Raw genomic sequence first — 18688 nt, 5'->3', positions numbered from 1 at the left:
CTTCCTGGTGAGATCCCATTAAATTTAATTCCAGCAAAAATAATGGAGAGAAAAGAAGGTGATGCTGAAATAAAAAAGGAGGGAGATGGTACCAGAAGGTTTGAATGGAGCTAAATAGTGCTCTTTCCATCTTTTCTTTATTTAGCTTCATATTTTATATTTAAATTGAGCAGGATCTAGCTGAAATGGAGTTAGTTCTGATGGACAATGCCTATTCAACCTAACTGGGGCTTATTCACAAGCCTTATGCCAGCTTTAACTACAGTGAGAAAGAAATGAGCTCCCTATTCATTTTGCTTGTACCTCAGCTCCACTATCTTCCCAAACAGATTTTAGATTTCCAAGTGGTTTTGAAGAAATGGGAACATCAGAAAATTTTCCTGGGGGTCCCCAAGGCTCACAAAATATTTGCAGAATCAAAGTCTTTTGCTATGGGGTTTATCTGGGGAGAAGTGTCAGATCAGCAGATGCCCTCAGTTGGGTGTCACAGGCAGAATACAGAAGTAAAGTGATTTTCACTTCAGTGTTGTGTTTCTGGTAAAGGATGATGTTTAAGTGGCATTTGAAGCCCAAATTCCCTGGGACATGCTGTTTTCCAGTGCAAAGCAGTACAGCTCCATGAAGGTGTCCTCACCCCAAGATCAGCCCTGTGGCACTCACCCACCTGCTCGAGGTCCCCAGGGAGCAGGAAGAGCAAGGGGTTGTACCAGTCTCTGGTACAGGGGAGAGCACGATGCTGGTCCCCTCTACACTCACCCAGCTTGGGAGATGTGGTGAGGAGAGGGAGGAGGGAAAAAAAAAAATAGTCCCTAAATGTCAGCAGCAGATGAAGGGTGTTGAAAAATTTAATCTTCCAACTTTCTCAACTAATGTGACATTTGGATTTCCTCCCGATAAGCTATCAGCCCCAGAAGTTTCTTTCTCTTGCCTTTTTTCTTTTTTCTTTCCTTTTTTTTTTTTTTTTCCCTTCTTCTCTCCTCTTGCTGGTAATTTGAAAATAAATGGTCTAGAAAGATCTCTAAACAGTACCTTTGGCAAAGATTAAAAAAAAGCAAAGGGGGATAGGGGAGCAGGCTGGTGGGAGAGACTGATTGTTATTTATAACCTGGGCTGCTATAAAAGCAGAAATGTGGCTGCAGAACACACCAGCTTCCTCGCTGGCATTAAATTGCTGTATTTCAGGAAAAGCTAAGATATTTAAGAAGGAGAAAGGCCCTTTTGCGTGGGCTTGGAGTTTCTCATCCATGTGCCCTGCTGGGGGGGCAGAGGGCAGAACCGGCAGCAAAAAAAAATCCCGAAACAAAGGGGGGTTGGTGTTTCCTTAGACTCCCCAAATAGGGTGAAATACTTTGTGTGGTTCCAAAATCTTTCTGTCTCAGAAAGTGGGATCAGCCTCCCCCAGGACAGGTTGCACAGGAACACATGCTGTTCACGTCCTACAGATGGCCCTTTCTTGGGAAAAAAAAAAAAAAAAAGGCATTTTCTCTATCAGCAACAACAATACACCTCTGCTGAGGAGCCCCTGGATCCTGCTGCAAGGTGATGCTGCCAGAGAGTGCTATGTGGGCATAGCCAGGGGCTCTGCCAGGCAGGAAGGCACATACCCCACCTCCCTGAGCCCCAGAAGGTAGACAAGTACATGCTGTCACCACTTTTCTCCACAGCTTCTGGCATGACCTTAGGCAAATGGTCCTGTGCCCTGGGACTCATTTCCCCTTGCCTGCAGAGGACAGCAACAACCTCCCACCTTCAGGAAGGCTGTGAGGCTGGCAGGTGACCTGAGGCACAGATCCCAGTTCTGTTCGTTATGAGGAGGAAGCAGAACATGTTGATATCAATATTGTGCTGGCTTTTCTGGGCTTAGCCAGGATGAGTGCCCCTGGGAAATTTAAAAGGATGGGTGGGGATCTTGGTGCAATATGATTTTGATCAGGCGTGTGAGGGGCAGCACGTGAGGGGCAGAAATGCTGTTGGGATGCTGTGGTTCAGGAGCTCTGCTGGTGGTGGGAACACCAGGAGGAGCACTGCAGGGAAGGCTGCAGCTACCCAGCGTGTCCGGAGCTGTGAACCCCCGGCTGGCATCCTGGAGCGGGCGGCTGTGCCGCGAGCCGCAGCAGCCCTGTGTTTGTCATTGGTGCTGCCATTTAAGCAGTCATCATTAGCTGTGATGGCTTGTTCCCATGGAGATGAACAACGAACAGGCTGTCTGCAACCACAGGAGCTGTCTGGCCAAGGCATCACTGCTGTGCCAGGTCACATCCCCAGCTCCATCCTCAGCTTCAAACCCCCTCACCGGTGGGTACCCCCTTATAGTCCTTACGCCCATGGGCAAGCTGCCTCTCTTCAGCCAGCACCAGCCTGGATGTGATGGGTGGCAGGTGCTTGCCGAGAGCATAGCAGCCTCCAGTAAAGCTGTCAGTTGGTGCCACTGGTGCTTAATGGGTGTTGGGACCTCTCTGGGCTGTGCTCCCTGTATGTCATTTTGGGAGACTCATGAGAAAATGTTGTGACTGGCAAGCCAGCTGCTAAAGCACTAGAGATGGCAAAAGCTCTTAGCACGCAATGACTTCTCACTGAAGCAATAAATACGTAAAATATTGATATATTGCCACGGAGTCAACTTCTAATGGTGTGTGGCAAATAATGTATTCAAACTGTAACATCTATTTGTGTTACACCGTACATACTGCAACAGATAAATAGATGTTTCCAAATGCTTTTGAAATGTAATGATGAGAAATGTTGGGAAATCTGGCTGGGAGCCTGCCGAGATGCTCACAGTTAAGGCAAATGTAAATCCAAGAGAATTTGAATCCTCTTTCCCTTTGCTCTAATACAAATTTAATGCAGAATTCTCCCTCCAGCCTTCCCACAGTGGCTCCTTGTAGCCCTGGCCTTGCATTGAGATTCTCCCATCCCTGCCTGGGCTGGTGACAGCTTAGGCTGCCTTCATCTGAGTGGAAATGACTCCATTTTAGGGGCCAAATTCAGCCTGGTTTAAACAGGAATGGCTCAGCTGAGGTCAGGAGATTTATGGATGAAGGATAACCATAGCTTGGATAACATCAGCTCTTCCCACCGGTCTGTTTGCCATATAGGTGTCAGTGGTGCATGAAGTGTCCTGTGTCTAGGTAGCTGTATATTTGTCTCCAAGATCTATACATACACCTCTCTACAGCTATATGAAGGAGAGCAGCCAGACAGCACCCGACCTGGCAGAATACAAATTAGCCCCTCAGAAGTGGGTGATGTAACAGAACAATGATCAAGAGAGGAGCAGTAATTACCTGCAGTGTTTCCAGCTCTGGTGAAGAGGGGAATTACCTGGGGGGGAGAGTGGGGGGCAGGAGTGCAAATGGAGAGGGTTGGTTTTTCCCAGCTGCAAGCAGTGGCAGGGGCAGTGGGTAGGCTGGACCCAGGGAGGGTGCCCCCACCAATTGCACATGAGGAGGTGTCACCTGGACTTTGTGGGGCTCAGGAGAGAAAAAGGGTTTAGTGCTAAAGAAGGTTTTGGTGCTGCAGGTGCCCTTGTGGCCATGGCTTTATCCCAGCTAAAGCCTGTTTCCAGCAGTCACCTCTAACGTACTGGCTGATGCTCAGGGAGGTTGGTAGAGGTGAACTCCATCTCCCTGAGACATGTGCCCCAAATTGATGGCAGGCTTGAGGCTGGATCCATTTTGGATAGCCCATGGCCTCTCATGCAGCAAGGGTGCCAGTTCTGCTGTGACATCACTGCTTCACAGGGGGTCCAGCATTTGGGTTTGTATCTTTTCTGCAGATTTACATGACATTGAGAGCATAATCTGGATTTCAGTCATGGTGACACAGCTCAGGGGGTGTGGGGACAGTCCCTGCCCATCTCCTGTGTGACTACTGCTGCTGTAATTGAGTTCAGCATCTTTCTGGGCAGCTGGAGCCCCCACACCAGGATCAGCTCAGCAACATGTTTACACTCACCAGCTATCAACTGGAATTAATGCCCAAACCTTGCATATCAATCCTGTTATTCTCCTGAGCTGTGGCGAATGGTTTGGCTACTCCTTGCAATGTCAGAGGAATGTCACTGCCTCTGTGGCTGGCCAGAGCTGGTGCAGGGGAGGTGGCATCTTTCTGTGTTGACTGTGAAGGGGAAACAGAGAGGAGGCCAGGACTGGTTTTAAATGAGCTGCATAGTTTATTTCCCAAACACAGCATTTTCCTATGAGAAAATTATTTTCTTACGGGCTTTTCCCATGAGAATTCCAGATCTTTTGTCCCCTGTGTTTTGTCAAAAGGAACCTGGCCAGCAGGACAGCTGATTGGCCAGCAGCTCTGTGCTTCACCCTTCTTCAGCAAGGGTAGAACTCCAGGGGCACAAAGGGCAGGTGCTCCTCTTCCTTCCCACCCTGAGCATCTCACAACTGTCTGCAAACAGGGATGTGGCAGCCTGGAGCCTTCTCCCAAGTTTCTTTTTTCCCAGAGGGATGGCAAAGATGATCTCCCCAGCTGTGTAGCAAGGCCACCCACTTTCTCCCACTTCCCTGCAGAGCCCTGCACCTTGGCTGGGACCCTGTCCCCTGCCTGTGACCATCCAGCAACCCTGCCTGCACTGGTGCAGCCCTGCCCTGCTGCAGGCCTTCCCTGCTGCAGCCCTGCCCTGCCTTGCCAGAGGGGTTTTATCCCTGGCACTGTACTGGCAGCAGGGCCCTGAGAATGGAGGTGAGGGCTGGGAAGGCGAGGGAGGGAGCATGTTCCAGCAGCAGCAGCAGGGAATTTGCTGTCTCTCCACCATAATTAAATATTGTTTGCATTGCTTATTGACAGACCACTAAGCTGCACTCCATTTTAATTTGTTCTTTGATAGTTGCCTTTTGCTGCTAATTGATTTTTGAGGCTTTTTTTTTCATTTGGGCTTTTTTGCCGGATTTAGTACCTGCCATGCTACCAAAGCCAGAAAGGCAAGTGTAACCAGTGCTCTCCTTTGTGCCCACCCACTCCTGGCACCTGCTCCCCTGTGTCACTGGGGCTGGCACAGCCTGAGGGCCAAATCCAAACGAGGGCTGGCATTGCCAATCTGCAGGGGCATGTTTGGTGGTGGGCTTTGGGCAGTGGCATTCTGGGTGTGCTTCCAGGGCTGGCACCCCGGGGTGATTCCATGTGTTCTGATCCTTCCCCAGGATGATCCCGATGGTGAAGAGATTGAGAGGGAAAAGTCCAACTCCTTGAAGCTGGAGTTCACTGATGATGACAACTTCAAGACCAAGGTTAACTATTCGTATGCTGCTGTGCAGATCCCCACGGACATCTACAAAGGCTGTGAGTGCTCCTCCTTACCCACTCCACCCTGTTCTATGCCACCAGGCTGGGCTTAGCCTCCACCTTTCCTGCCCAGGGTGCCACAGCCCCGAGGACCATCACCTTGGGGCACCGCAGCTGAGTCCCAGTGCCAGAACAGGCTGGGTCCCAGATGGACAGGCACCAAGAAGAGACAGAATCACAGTGCCAGGACAGAGATGACAACGTGTCCCTCCCCAGGGACCTTCAGCACAGGCCAAAGAGGCAAATCAAGGGATAGAAGTTGTTAGGAAGGGATGTAGAGCAAAGGATAAATGATTATCATGGCACAGGGTAGATCCCGGCTGCACCCACACAGCTGTGATCCTCCCTGCAGAAGAGCTCAGTGCTCAGCAAAGCCTGAGGAGGTTCAAAGCAGGTGCTGGAGATGATCAGAGGGATACAGCAGCTCTGTGAAGGAGCAATTACAGAGGTGGCAACTCCCTGCTCATAGAAGGGAAAGAAACTGGGATGGACAGTGAGAGAGGGCAAAGCAGAGATGCTTCCTTGCTGGTTTTGGGCTGCTTGGGGCTGAGGTTATGAAAGGAGAGAAAAAGCAACTGAAACCCTGTAGGAAGGCAGTTGAAGGCAATGGCAGGACAGCACAATGCCACCCTGGGTGCATGCAGGGGGTATCAGTCCAAGTGACACGTTGCTCCAGAAAGAGGGACTGGGTTGGTGGGCAAACCCCGGTACAGGTGGGGAGGTATGGACAGATGGATGGGTGGATGGATGGACAGAGGGAATAGGATGTACCACACCAGCTTTCAGTCCGGGCCAGGAGGCAGCACAGTCCCTGAGCTTCCAGAGCACTCTCCTACCTCACCCTGTTGCGGTGGCACATGGTGACAGTCAGTCTCCATTTCCCTCTAGTGGCTGCTCTGCACCAAGCTGGGGACCACTCCCAGTTGGAGATCATCCTCCAGTACCTCTGGGCCACATACTGCACCAAGCCCCGACTGTTGGGGGCACTCCTCCTCTCCCTGCACCACATAGGGCACAGTGGTCCCTACACCCCCCTGTTTTGGTGGCACTTGCCGAGGGCCCTTGGATGGTGACAGTGGTGGCAGGGGCTGAGCTCAGAGTCCTGAACCAGGTGGCACAGGCTGGTTACCAGCAGAGCCATGCTCAGAGCCTCATCGGTGTGATGATTTAATTGCGGTGGCAGCAGTGGATTAGAAATTTGCAATTAGTTTTATTACCCTGCTAGCACAGACCGGGCAGCTAATGAAGCACATCATGCGAGTGGGGTGGGCTGCGTGGGGGAGAAGTATTTATTACTCCTCTCTCCTGCTTGCCAGCCAACACCACGGCTGGTGCCCTGCCGTGGCCACATAAATCACCCTGCTCAGTCATGGGACAAACAAATTGGAGATAAAAGTGTTCCAAGGACTCACAGCTGCCCCCAAAGGGATGGTGGAGAGTGGATGGGTGATGGGGGGGTCCCAGTGTGGGGACACCCTCCCAAACCTCCTTCCCAATCAAGGAAAGGGCCTGCAGCCATGGACGCAGCAGTATGTGGGCACAGGGATCAGACCATGTCCAGTGACACCGGCATGCTCTGAAAACCAGGGTGCAGGACAGGGTGCTCAGCTACTGCACCCCAGAGAGCGAGTCTGGGGTGTGGGCACAGGGCCACCTGTGTGCCCTTTCCTGCTGGGAACACTGAGGTGTGTGGCTGGTCCCCCCAGAGCTGCAGGCAGGGAGCATCTCCCTGGTGGGACCCAGCAGAGAGGCACTATCGCTGCCTGGCACGCTAATTAAAGCAGCACGGAGACGCCCTCCGCTGTCACCCCTCACTACACACACAAATTACATCCTATATGTGTTTTATTTACTGTGCCATTTTTAATTACTTCTGCAAGCACTCGCTGGCAGGGTGGGGCTGGGCTCCCCCCGATGGGGACAGGGATGAGATGAGGACAGAAACGGGGATGTCACTGGGGTGGGCTGGCAGCTCTGGCCGTGGAAAACAGGAGAAGCGGAGCTGTACTGACCATGGATACAGCCTCTCTCTGATGGGTGATAGCTCACTGCACATGGGGAGAGTCTTGGGGCTGGGGCTGTGCTCAGGGAGGGTATAGGGGCTGCATTCCTGCACAAGGAGGGTATAGGGGCTGCAGTGTTCACATGCAACAATGGTATAGGGGCTGCACTGATGAGCAGGGATGGTTGTTGGGACTGCATTCCCATGCAGGGGTGGTGCAGGGACTGTGTATATTCACAGGGATGGTTTAGAGGTTGTATTTGTACACAGGGATGGTTTGGGGGGTACAGAGGGAAGGCAAAAGAACTGCACTAGCACACAAGGTGCAGAGGGAAGGTACAGGAGCTGCATTAGTGCACAGGGAGGAGATAGAGGCTGTGTTTGTGTGCAGGAAGGGTATAGGGGCAGCATTTGTTTTCAGGGATGGTAGAGGGCTTGTCTTTGTTCACGGGGAGGGCTACATTGATGCACAGGGAGGATATAGGGGCTGCATTTATTCTCAGGGATGATACAGGGTCTACATTTGTGCTCAAGGATGGTGCATGGCCCACGTTTGTGTGCCAGGAGGGTGTTGGAGCTGTATTCAGCATAAGCCTGATGTGGCTGATAGACCCCAAGGGACTCATGGTGCAGCACTGACAGGGCTGGTGGGGATGTGTGGTGGCCAGGACAGCGCATGGCCGAGGCTGGCAGCACTGTCTGGGACTGCTTCTGGCAGGCAGGAGCCTGGCAGCCCACTCCCAAACCCTTCTCCCAGGAAAAACCATGTCCTGTGACAGAGCCAGACAAGAAATCATCCTAAGTGCCCAGATAACAGTGATCTGTGCGGGCACAGTGCTGAGAAATGGCTGGGGAGATAGGGATGGAGTAAATTATGGTTTGAAGGCACAGCTGTCTGTGGGAAGGAGAAATCTTAGCAGTGGTGCTGGGAAGCAGGGATCCAGGATTCACCTTGGGTAAAGTCTGCCCACATCCCACCAATGCCTTACAGCTGTGGTGAAGGCTTGAACAGGTGATGACGGTGTTTTGAAGAGGGACAAGTGTGGGAGGAAGCCTTAAGAGAGCTAAATATACTCCTCAAATGCATGCTGCCTCCTCTGTAGCACAGCACTGGTTGTTCTACACAATGCAAGGAGAGGGGCTACTCCTGGGAGCACCCCAAAAATTCACTGAAGGTCCCCCAGGAGGAGGCAGCACCTGGCCTCAGGGTGCTGCCAGCTGCCCGCTCTTACCAGCAGCAGCTTGGCTGGCTGCTCCACACTGTGGTCCTGAGGCAGGGTGCCAGGGGGTTCCCAGGTGTTTAGGGTGCCCTGAAGGATCCTGTGAGCACCCAGAGGTCCTGCCATCCCCAAGGCAGTGTCCCCATCAGCTGGCTGGCCCTATACCTGCCTTGCTGCCCCCCCACACACTCTACCAGACCCCCTTGATTAATCACAGGCTGGGGCTGCTGGCAGCTTATCTTCTGCTTTAAGAGCTGAATAATTTAAACTTGCTCTTTGCTACATCTTAATTGCTTTCGCATCAGGTGCGAGGGCCAGCGGGAATGCGGAGTGGGGCCCATGGGGACACAATCCCTTAGTTTCCCAGCTGGTGGCTGTCCCCAGGGAGCAGGACTGGCACTACAGTAGCAGGAGGAGTGAGGCATTTTGCTAGGAAAGGGGTGAGCTGGCAAGTCAAGTTGTCTTTGGTGGTGGTTTGTCTGTGCCCCAGTACCAGGGAACAATGAGCACTCAGAGGAGGGAGCCCTGGAGGGTGGTTTGGGTCTGTGGGAACAAGGGACAGCAGGCTGAAGGTGGAGCCCCGTGGGAGCGAGGGAGACAGAGTGATGCAGGAGCGGCTGCAAAACCCCTCTGGGTTAGTCCTTGGGAAGGGGCAGAGGGGGGACATAACCTTTCTCTTCCTGCCACCACCATGGGGACACCATGGTCCTCATCCCCTCCCAGCTCTGCTGCTCCCCCACACCCACCCATCTCTGTCTCCCACAGCCACCGTCATCCTCAATGAGCTAAACTGGACGCAGGCACTAGAGGACGTCTTCATCGAGAACCGGAAGGAGGATCCCTCCCTGCTCTGGCAGGTGTTTGGCAGTGCCACCGGCGTCACCCGCTACTACCCCGGTGCGTGGTGAGGGGTGGCAGGGGATGGTTGCCAGGAGAAGAGCCTGGCCAAGGGCAAGCACACCCCAGTGCTGGCACGGGGGCCACCTGGCACACGTAACAGGCCCTGTAGCCTGTGTCCCTCACCTTTCTCACCACCTGCCTTCCCCCCACAGCCACCCCGTGGAGGGCTCCCAACAAGATTGACCTCTATGATGTGCGCAGACGGCCCTGGTAAGGAGGTGCTGGGTGGGGAGGGGGGGGTCTCTTTACCAGCCCTTTTTGGCCAGGAGCAGCCAGCTCCCTTCCCTTTTCATCTCACACATGGCTGACATTAGTAAATGGGCACAGTATAATGGGCAGGGGCATTCGAGCTGCAGGTCTCAGCTCCCCTCTTGCTGTGAAAGCAAAGTGGAATGGGGAGATAAATCCTTGGATACAAATCAGACATAGAGAGCTGCCCCTCACCTTGATCACTGGCATTCAGTCTCAGCCAACATTCCCATCCAAATGGGAAAACAACTGGCTCAGAAACTGTGAGCCAGGAGGATGGAGAAAGGAGCGAGCAAGCAGCACCTGGCTGTGGTTAAGCGATAGCTGCAAGCAGCCATTTCACCAGATACACAGTGAGCTGGGATTGAAATCACTTCCCTCTGGCTCACCTAGACCTGCTGGCTTGGCAGTGCTAATTTTCATTCTGTCCATGGGGCTGGGGGAGCTGTGGCCCCACCCTGCCTGTGGTCACTGCCTATATATGTAGGCATGTTGAGGAGAGGGGGAAGAGGGCTCCAGCATGTGCCCAGGGAGCCCTGTATCCCTGGGGAGCACCCCCTGCCTGCACTGGGAGCCACTCCTTCTCCTTGTCAGGAAATTGGTGGTTCTGCTACTACAGTTAATTGTCTTTGATCGCTCCACATTAATTGTTGACTATTCTTCACCAACGCAGACATGTGGGTTACTGGGAGAGGGGGGACTGGAAGGCCATTTCAGGGGGACTGCTGGTGTGTATGGGAGCTACTAAGCCCTCCTAGACTAGCTCCCTGCTCATTAGCCAGGCTGGCCAGCTGTTTGCCCACCCAGCCACAGAGAAGCAGCAGCATCCTTTGTGGTGGGAGGCAACACAGCCCCTTCAGGGTCCTCTCCTGCCCTTGTGCTGTGGTCTGGTGGGGCACACAGCTCTCAGCACCCTGCTGCCAGCCCAGCAAAGACCATGTCCTGCCCACAGCCTCGGCAGGGCCACCATTGCCACCTGGCCTGCCTCCCCCTCCCATGATGAATGGCATCATTAACCACAGCCTTCTCCCGCCAAGCCAGGGTATTCATCTGAGCAGGGCAGCTCGAGATGGATGCGCTGACACAACCTATTACAGGCAACATCTTAGTTGGGCTGCACACTGTGCTGGCAGTCCAGTGCCCAGGAGTGGGGCAGGCAGTGAGCCCTCCAGCCCCAGCACTGGCAGGAAGCCTGCAGGCAGCTGCCTGCCCATCCTGCACCCCAGCATGAGTTGGGGGTGTTGGGAAGATGTGGCCAGGGCCGCCCCACATAGCCACATCCCTTATCCCACATCCTGCCTGGGCAATCACTTGTAATTAGGGAACATCAGGACCTGGGATTAGCAATCAGAGCCTGCCCCTACCCCAGTCTGCCCCAGTAATGGTGAGTAATTGATACTAATAGCACACTAATTAATTTGCATCAGGCCTGATTCTGATCGAGCTAATAATGAGGCTCCCTTGGACTTCAGTCATGGCACATGTAGGCTGTGCCATGCCTGGCCATTGCTGGGACAAGCACTCAGCACCACAGCAGATCTGTCCCATGCGGGATGGCACTGCTGAGCCAGGAGCAGGACCCCGGGTCCTTTGAGTGGAGAGGAAGGGTTCCCTAATTGCTTTTGGGGCAGGGGGGGGAGGATTTACGTAGTAGTATTATTATTTTCCCTCCTCGTAGCTAAAAATAACCTCATCAGCCTGGCCTTTGAAGCTACCAGGGGGGTAAATAGCATCTTAATAGGAATGTGTGTGTCAGCATAATCAGTGTGCAGAAAAGGGCCTGCGATGATGGAAGAGTTTAGCATTTAGAGCTCATTAGGCTGATACGGTACCAAGCGGCGGGTCGCTGGCAGTTAGCCGTGCTGTGCTGTGCTGTGCCGTGCCGTGCCACATCCCCGCCCCTGCTCACCCGCCACTGCCTCGCTCCTGTCCCACGCCATGGTGTGTACAGGCGCTCTCAGCATCGCTCCCCGGCCACCTGTGCTGTGGCAGAGATTCACTCTTGGGCTTCACCCAGCAGAGTTAGAACACACCCCCCCCGCCAGAATGGTTTAATGCAGCTGACCCCTCTGCATCCCACAGGTACATCCAAGGTGCCTCCTCCCCAAAGGACATGGTCATCATCGTGGACGTGTGAGTACGCAGGTGGTAGCTGTGGCCAGGCTGAGCCAGGCCAGGACAGTGGCGCAGCTTGCCAAGGTGCTACTGTCCCACTGGTGGCTGCAGGAAAGCTGCATGGGACAGCACTGGTAGGGAGCCCTTTGCCCCTTCGCTGCCAAGGCCCCAGCACCCCTCTCTCTGCCAGGAGCGGCAGCGTGAGTGGCCTCACCCTCAAGCTGATGAAGACCTCAGTCTATGAGATGCTGGACACCCTCTCAGATGATGACTATGTCAACGTGGCCTCGGTGAGTGCTGCAGGGCAAGGCTGTGCCCCTGGGCAGCTCCCAGCTGCCCACAACAGGAGTGCTTTGCCCCCAGAACCCCCTGGCCAAGGGCTCTGCAGAGCAAAAAATGCCATTTTTGTCTTAACCTGCACATAACAAAGAAATGGTTCTCAGGGCTTGGCTGTACATGATGGTGAACAAGAGCCCCATCACAGGGTGTTTGGCAGAGATGTTCCTGGGATGATCCCAACCAGACGCCTCCTGTCACCATCCCAGTGACATCATGCCACCTGTGGCATTGCCACAACCTATGACTTCATGCAACACAGGGGCTGTAAAACCTCATCTGTGCATCGCTGGGCACCCAGCCCATGCTGGCCCTCCCCTGTCTGGCCAGGAGCACCCCAGCAGTAATTAACGTGTCTGGCCCAGCCCCTTAGCTGGATGGTTGCTCCACTAATGCATGAGCCTCATTGCCAGCTAATGAAGCCCTAAGCAACAGGCAGCACCTGCTCCAGCACAGCATAGCACAGTGCCTGCTTACACAAGTCCTGCAGAAGCAAGGGTGCAGGGTGCAAGCAAGCCCTGCACAGCCAGCACCAATGCTGGGCAATTCAGTGCAGGATTTGGCCCAAGCTAAGCTCTGGTCTCAGCACTGGCCAGTCCTGGGATATGGGATAGGGCATGCTCCAGCCACTTCCCACCTATGGGAGCTGAGTGTGGTGGGTGGTTTTTGTCTGCTAGAGCCTCTGCCTACCTTTGACTTGCTTCCCTCCCTTTCACCTCCCAGTTCAACGAGAAGGCAAAGCCAGTGTCATGTTTCAAGCACCTGGTGCAAGCCAACATCCGGAACAAGAAGGTCTTTAAGGAGGATGTGCAGGGCATGGTGGCCAAGGGCACAACTGACTACAAGGCTGGCTTTGAGTATGCCTTCGACCAGCTGCAGAATGTGAGCTGGGGCCAAGCTGTGGGCCTGGGGAGACAGAGTGCACCCATGGGTGCTGAGGACAATGGGGGAGCTTCAAGCACCCAGATGATGCACTAAGGGCTTCAGTATGCAGAGGACGCCCTGTCCTCCTCTGCAGTGCTGGTGGGGACATCCTACCCTCTGCCACACTGACACCAAAGTTTTGCTGGAGCCACTGCCCCTCTAGTTATTAGAAGTGAGCAGCACTATATGGAGGGGACAGATCCAGCCTGACACTGCCACAGGCAAAATAAAAGTGAACATTGCTATTAGGTGCCCAGCAGCAGTAGCCACAACATCTTTTCCAAGCAGGAAAAGCATCCCTGCTCCTGCCCCTTCACCCCAGCCACCCTTCACCCCAGTAAGCAGGCTGGGAAAAGAGATGGGGCAGGGCCAGCTCTCCTGACTACATCCAGCTCCGCACCTGGCACCGCTCACTCCACATCCAGCCTCAGGCACTTTCTCTCTGCCCCGCAGTCCAACATCACCCGTGCCAACTGCAACAAGATGATCATGATGTTCACAGACGGTGGCGAGGACCGGGTGCAGGACGTCTTTGAGAAGTACAACTGGCCCAATAAGACGGTGAGGGACTGTGTGCTGGGTTGGGGCTGCTCGCTGGGAAGGGAGATGGCTGCTCCAGCTCCATCAACAGCTTCCACCTCGTTTGCCTCATCGCCATCCACTCTCCCCAGCAGCCTGCTCCTGCCATGGTAATGGGATGGCTGATGGGTGCTCTTTATAGATGACTCCCACCTTGATGAGTGGGAGGCATGCTGAGGAGGGCATGGGGCTAGTGGGCTTCCTCAACATCAGATTAGTGGGGGATCACATCCCAAGCGTGGGGACAGGACCACTGGCAGATAGATGAACTGGCAGAAGAGTCCCCATTGCCTCCCACGACCTAGAGACTCATGGAATAGGGGGCTCTGCAGGACCCTCAGAGAGCACAGACCCCTCTGGTTACAGTGATGACCCACTGCAAAGACCCCTGGGGTGGGTGGCTTGGGCCAATGCAGTGACACTGGAGGACAGGACTGTTTGGGGCTGGATGAGGAGAGAGTGCCTTGCTGCCTGCACAGCCAGCATTCTCAGGATTTTTCTGCCCACCTGTGCTTGGCCACGTGGTCTATGGGCAGTGGCAGACGATGCCACACTGCCCCTGGGGAGGTTGCCATCAACCAGGTGTGGAAGACTGACCAGGGTGGCGAGCGGCTGCCCCTCACTGCCATGCTGTGCCACAGGTGCGGGTCTTCACCTTTTCCGTTGGGCAGCACAACTATGATGTGACCCCGCTGCAGTGGATGGCCTGTGCCAACAAAGGTGAGCAGGGCTGGCACCTGGCGGGCACCAGAGTCTGCTGGGTGCTGGGCTCAGTCCTGGCACAGCAGGTGTTACTAGCACTCCAATGCATGCCACTGCCAGCATTGTGGTGGCTGCAACCCTGAAGGGCAGGACAGCCAGACAGGCAGGCAGGCAGGCAGGCAGACAGACAGCTCTCCAGCTACCTTTGTCTTTCTTTTCCAAGGTTACTACTTTGAAATTCCCTCCATCGGTGCCATCCGCATCAACACACAGGTAGGGCAGGGTGTGGACAGGGTGGGGGCAGGCAGGGTGGGGCAGGCAGAGCTGCCCTCCAGGGGTGCCTTGAGTTGGGGGCAGAGCCAGGCAGCCCCACAAAGAGCCCAGAGCCAGGCAGCTCTGCAAAGAGCCCAGAGGCTGGCAGAAAGCGTGGCAGCAAGCTGGGGAGCGGAGCTGAGCCCTCAGGCAGGCCTCACGCTATTGAAACAAGTAATTCATCTTCTGCAGCTCCCCACGGACCTGCTGCCTTTTCAGTGACTAATTATGAAACATCAGGCGTTAATCAGCACAGAGCAGAGCCAAGCGCAGGCAGGGAGCGAGTGCGGGCAAGGAGCAGGTGCAGGCAGGTCCAACCCCAGCAGCACCCTGATAGGCAGAGCTAGATGTGTCCGCCCCACAACCCGTCCCACTGACACTTTTCTGCCCTTTTTCTTAATTGTATGGACTCAAAATGGCATGGTGGGCAGGTGATGGGGGTCCTTGAGCAGGCCAGCCCCTTGGGGAAGGACTGGCATTGTGGCAGAGGGATGACCTCCCACCCAGAGGTCTGCCTTAGCACAGTGAGCCAGGATAAGGAAAACCTGCCCCAGGAGAAGATCCCAACAGGCCAGCAGTGGCAGCCAGGGAGACAGCAGTGGCATGGTCCAGGTATGACAGAGTAAGCCCAGACCCAGGGATGTCTAGGACCTGCGTTCTCTGGCTGTTGCTGCAATAATCCTTGGGGCATGCACGGGGGACTGGGGTGTCAGCAGGTTGGAGCAGAGAAGTATCCGACTCCCATGTCATGCTTTCCCTCACTCTTTGTCCCTGCAGGAGTACCTGGATGTGCTGGGCAGACCCATGGTCCTGGCAGGGAACCGAGCCAAGCAGGTTCAATGGACCAACGTCTACCAGGATGCCCTGGTAAGAAACCCCAGCCCCAGGATGTGGGTGGGCAACACCAGCCCTAGGGTCCCACACAGACCCAGGGTGCAGGTGGAGACCTCCAGCCCCAGGGTCCCACAAAGCACATGCCCCCATCTCCCTTGCCATGGGGGTATGCCCACTCTGCTGCCCACCCCTAGCTCTGGGTCTTGAGGATGATGTGGACAATGAGGAGCCATGGGACACCTTTCTGTACTTGTGCAGGGGCTGGGTCTGGTGGTGACAGGCACACTGCCGGTGTTCAACTTAACGGAGGACAGCAGTGACAGGAAGGTAGGATACTGTGGCTGCACCACCCTGGTTGTAATGGGGCAACTGGTGTGGGTCCTGTTGGAAGGGTGAAGAGGGAGCCCTAATGCTGGGTACATGCCTGGAGATGACGGCAACAACTCCATGGGGATGAGGTCTCCTCTGCACCCCCTCCCTGGGGTAAGACTAGGGGTGACAGCTGTCCTTGGGACCTGAAATGGTCTAGCTCTCTCAGTTCAGTGGGGACAGCTGGGAGCTGCAAGACCTTGGGTGATGCAGTGTCCTATGGAGGGATGCTGGGTAGCTGGCACGTCCCTCCCTGTGCACCTGCGGTGTCTGAATCTGATCCACACATCCCTGGAGGAAGAAGAGGTCCACCCTCTGTTTCCCTGTTCCCATGCTGGTGGTGGCAGGTGACAGCCCTGCTCCCCCCCACCTGCCTACCTGCTTTCCCTTCCAGAACCAGCTCATCCTGGGTGTGATGGGTATCGACGTGGCTCTCAACGACATCAAGAGGCTGACACCACGATACAATGTGCGTGGGGGCCCCTTCCCCTCCATCCCTTCCCTGTGCTGCCTGAGCCTGGCATGGAAGCCCTCTACAGGATGCCCTGAGCTGCACCCCCCAGCAGCCCATAGCACCTCCCAGGGCATTGGGGGTAACAGGGTGCAGAGACCATGACTGCAGGCAGGGACTGGGGCAGGGAATCAGGCAGGTATCAGAGTGGGGTGATGCCCTGGAACCCAGAGCAGAGCCAATTCCCGGAGCTGGGAATAAGCCTTACCTGGGGGTAAAGGGTAGGGGACAAAATCCAGAGCCAAGGTGAGAGATGCTGTTGACCTGAGAATAGAAATGGATAGAAAAGGCCCCAGGGGTGGCATAGGGCAAACTGCCCCAGGGGTGGCATGGGGCAAACTGTCTGCAGAAGTGAGGGGCATCACACTGCTGCAGTACAGCATGGCACAGCATGGCACTTTGCAGAGCTGCTTGGCCAGCCTCATCCCTCCTCCTGTCCTCTTGCAGCTGGGGGCAAATGGTTACGTCTTCGCCATCGACCTGAATGGCTACGTCCTGCTGCACCCCAACCTGCAGCCCCAGGTGAGGAGGGGTCTGCTGGGGTGGCAGCAGCAGGGGTTGGTGGGACACATGGCTTCCTGGGGTCCTTAAGAGCTAATTATGGGATGAGTTTGTCCAGACTAAGCAGCTACAGGAGCCCTGATCCCATCTCTTGCTCTCCCTTTCTGCCTGCAGATCATCAATTTCCGGGAGCCGGTGACGCTGGACTTCCTGGACGCTGAGCTGGAGGATGAGAACAAGGAGGAGGTGGGCAGACCCAGGGGCAGCTTTTAGGGTAGAGGCTCTCCTCCAACCCCAGTCTGCAGTTGCAAAGAGCATTCAACACCTCCAGCCTGCCCTGGGAAGCACCTTATCATAAGGGTCCCAGCACAGCTCCTGTGGGGTCACAGAGGAGACAGGAGCTGTGTCACTGTCCCCTGGGTGTCAGCATGAAGTCCCCCAAGGCTGCTCACCCCTCACTCCTGCACCCTGTGGCTCCCCAGTGGCACCCCAATGAGTGGGTGCCACGGGTACATAGCTGAGGGCTCTCAGTTGCCTCCTCCATGTCCCCAGATCCGGAGAAGCATGATTGATGGGAATGACGGGCAGAGGTTCATCAAGACTCTCATCAAGTCCCTGGATGAGGTAACGCTGCAGGGGAAGGGGGTCATGGCCAAAACTGGCACTGTGCTGAGCACCCAGCTCCAGTGGCAGGGAGAAAGGGGCTGTGTCTGGCACTCGGCTCGGAGCTGTGGTCCTGTGTCTCTGTGCTGGCAGAGTCCTGGCACCATACAGGCCTGACTGGCTCCCTCTGACCCACAGCAATACATCGATGAGGTGTTCAGGACCTACACATGGGCGCCCATCAAAAGCACCAACTACAGGTGAGCAGGGCTGCTGGCATACCCACACTCACCCAGCATCAGCCACCTGCAGCTCTGGAGGTTCCCAAGGCCACCAGAAACCTGTGCCATGGACTGTGACGTTGCAAACATCCCCATCACATCATTGCATGCAGCCAGTGATGCTCTAGAGGGCACTCCCAAAAGTGCTGCCCACCAGTACTCGGCGCTGGTGAGCCAAGCCACAGTCTCCAGGACAGGACAGACATGTCTGTAATGTGCCAGACGAGGGACACCCCTCTCACCACCTGCCTGCACAGCTCTGTTGTAGGGTTGGTGACAGTGACATGTGCCTACCCTGCAGCACAAACAGTGGCTTCAGAGGCAGAGGAGAGCAAAGCTCCCTCCACATTTATCACCCAATTTGCAGCAGTTTGGACCAGCAGATGTGTAAAAAAGACCCCTGGTATCGTCATCTTCACGCTGACTTCATCCTGTGAGGAGTCATGTGGTCCAACTACCACCCAGTGTATCCTACTCCTTCTCACCACTCTGCTCAGCAGGAGCTGGCAAAGGTCACAACCACCCCCAAGCGCTGACAGGTGTCCTCTGCACAGCCCTGGTCCTGTCCTCCATGGTGGCACCCCTCCAGAGCTAAGCAGTACTGTCGAGGAGGGGACACAGGGTGACACATCTGTGGCTGGGGTCGGGGGTTGAAGTGTAGGGTGGCAGGTGCTCCTGTGGCTCTGCACTGAAGCAGGGATGTCCCCTGGGGTTCCCTGAGATACGTCAGCATGTGGCACAGAAAAAAGCCACCGCCCTCCTCTTGCCACTTGTAGTTTGGGGTACCAACACCTCTTGCCCTCTGTGCTGCTGCATCACCACCTCTACCACGCTTTTTGAGGTGCCTCTGTGTGCTGGTGTGCCCAGTCCATGCTGCCAGGCACAGAGAGGACTGAAGGGGTGGCTTGCAGGACAAGTCCAGGTCCTGGTGGCTCAGGTGCAGGTGCAACAT

The 18688-nt window shown here is 55.1% G+C and overlaps 1 protein-coding gene across 1 annotated transcript in view; it reads left to right on the top strand.

Annotated features, from left to right (window-relative positions):
- The window catches only part of CACNA2D2 (calcium voltage-gated channel auxiliary subunit alpha2delta 2), a 203283-nt gene that overhangs the window by 172984 nt on the left and 11611 nt on the right, over nt 1–18688 (top strand). Inside the window, exons 5-20 of the mRNA XM_054387545.1 lie at nt 5157–5295; nt 9286–9417; nt 9573–9630; nt 11752–11802; nt 11975–12074; nt 12844–13002; nt 13498–13605; nt 14265–14343; nt 14549–14598; nt 15415–15504; nt 15730–15798; nt 16235–16309; nt 16799–16873; nt 17027–17098; nt 17405–17476; nt 17654–17715. Of these exons, the coding sequence (XP_054243520.1) occupies nt 5157–5295; nt 9286–9417; nt 9573–9630; nt 11752–11802; nt 11975–12074; nt 12844–13002; nt 13498–13605; nt 14265–14343; nt 14549–14598; nt 15415–15504; nt 15730–15798; nt 16235–16309; nt 16799–16873; nt 17027–17098; nt 17405–17476; nt 17654–17715 (1391 nt within the window). The remainder of the gene's footprint in view (nt 1–5156; nt 5296–9285; nt 9418–9572; nt 9631–11751; nt 11803–11974; nt 12075–12843; nt 13003–13497; nt 13606–14264; nt 14344–14548; nt 14599–15414; nt 15505–15729; nt 15799–16234; nt 16310–16798; nt 16874–17026; nt 17099–17404; nt 17477–17653; nt 17716–18688) is intronic.

The sequence above is a fragment of the Indicator indicator genome, chromosome 15, assembly GCF_027791375.1.
Source record: "Indicator indicator isolate 239-I01 chromosome 15, UM_Iind_1.1, whole genome shotgun sequence".
Lineage (NCBI taxonomy): Eukaryota > Metazoa > Chordata > Aves > Piciformes > Indicatoridae > Indicator > Indicator indicator.
The sequence above is the reverse complement of the archived record's forward strand: the minus strand, read 5'-3'. Positions and strand labels throughout refer to the sequence as shown.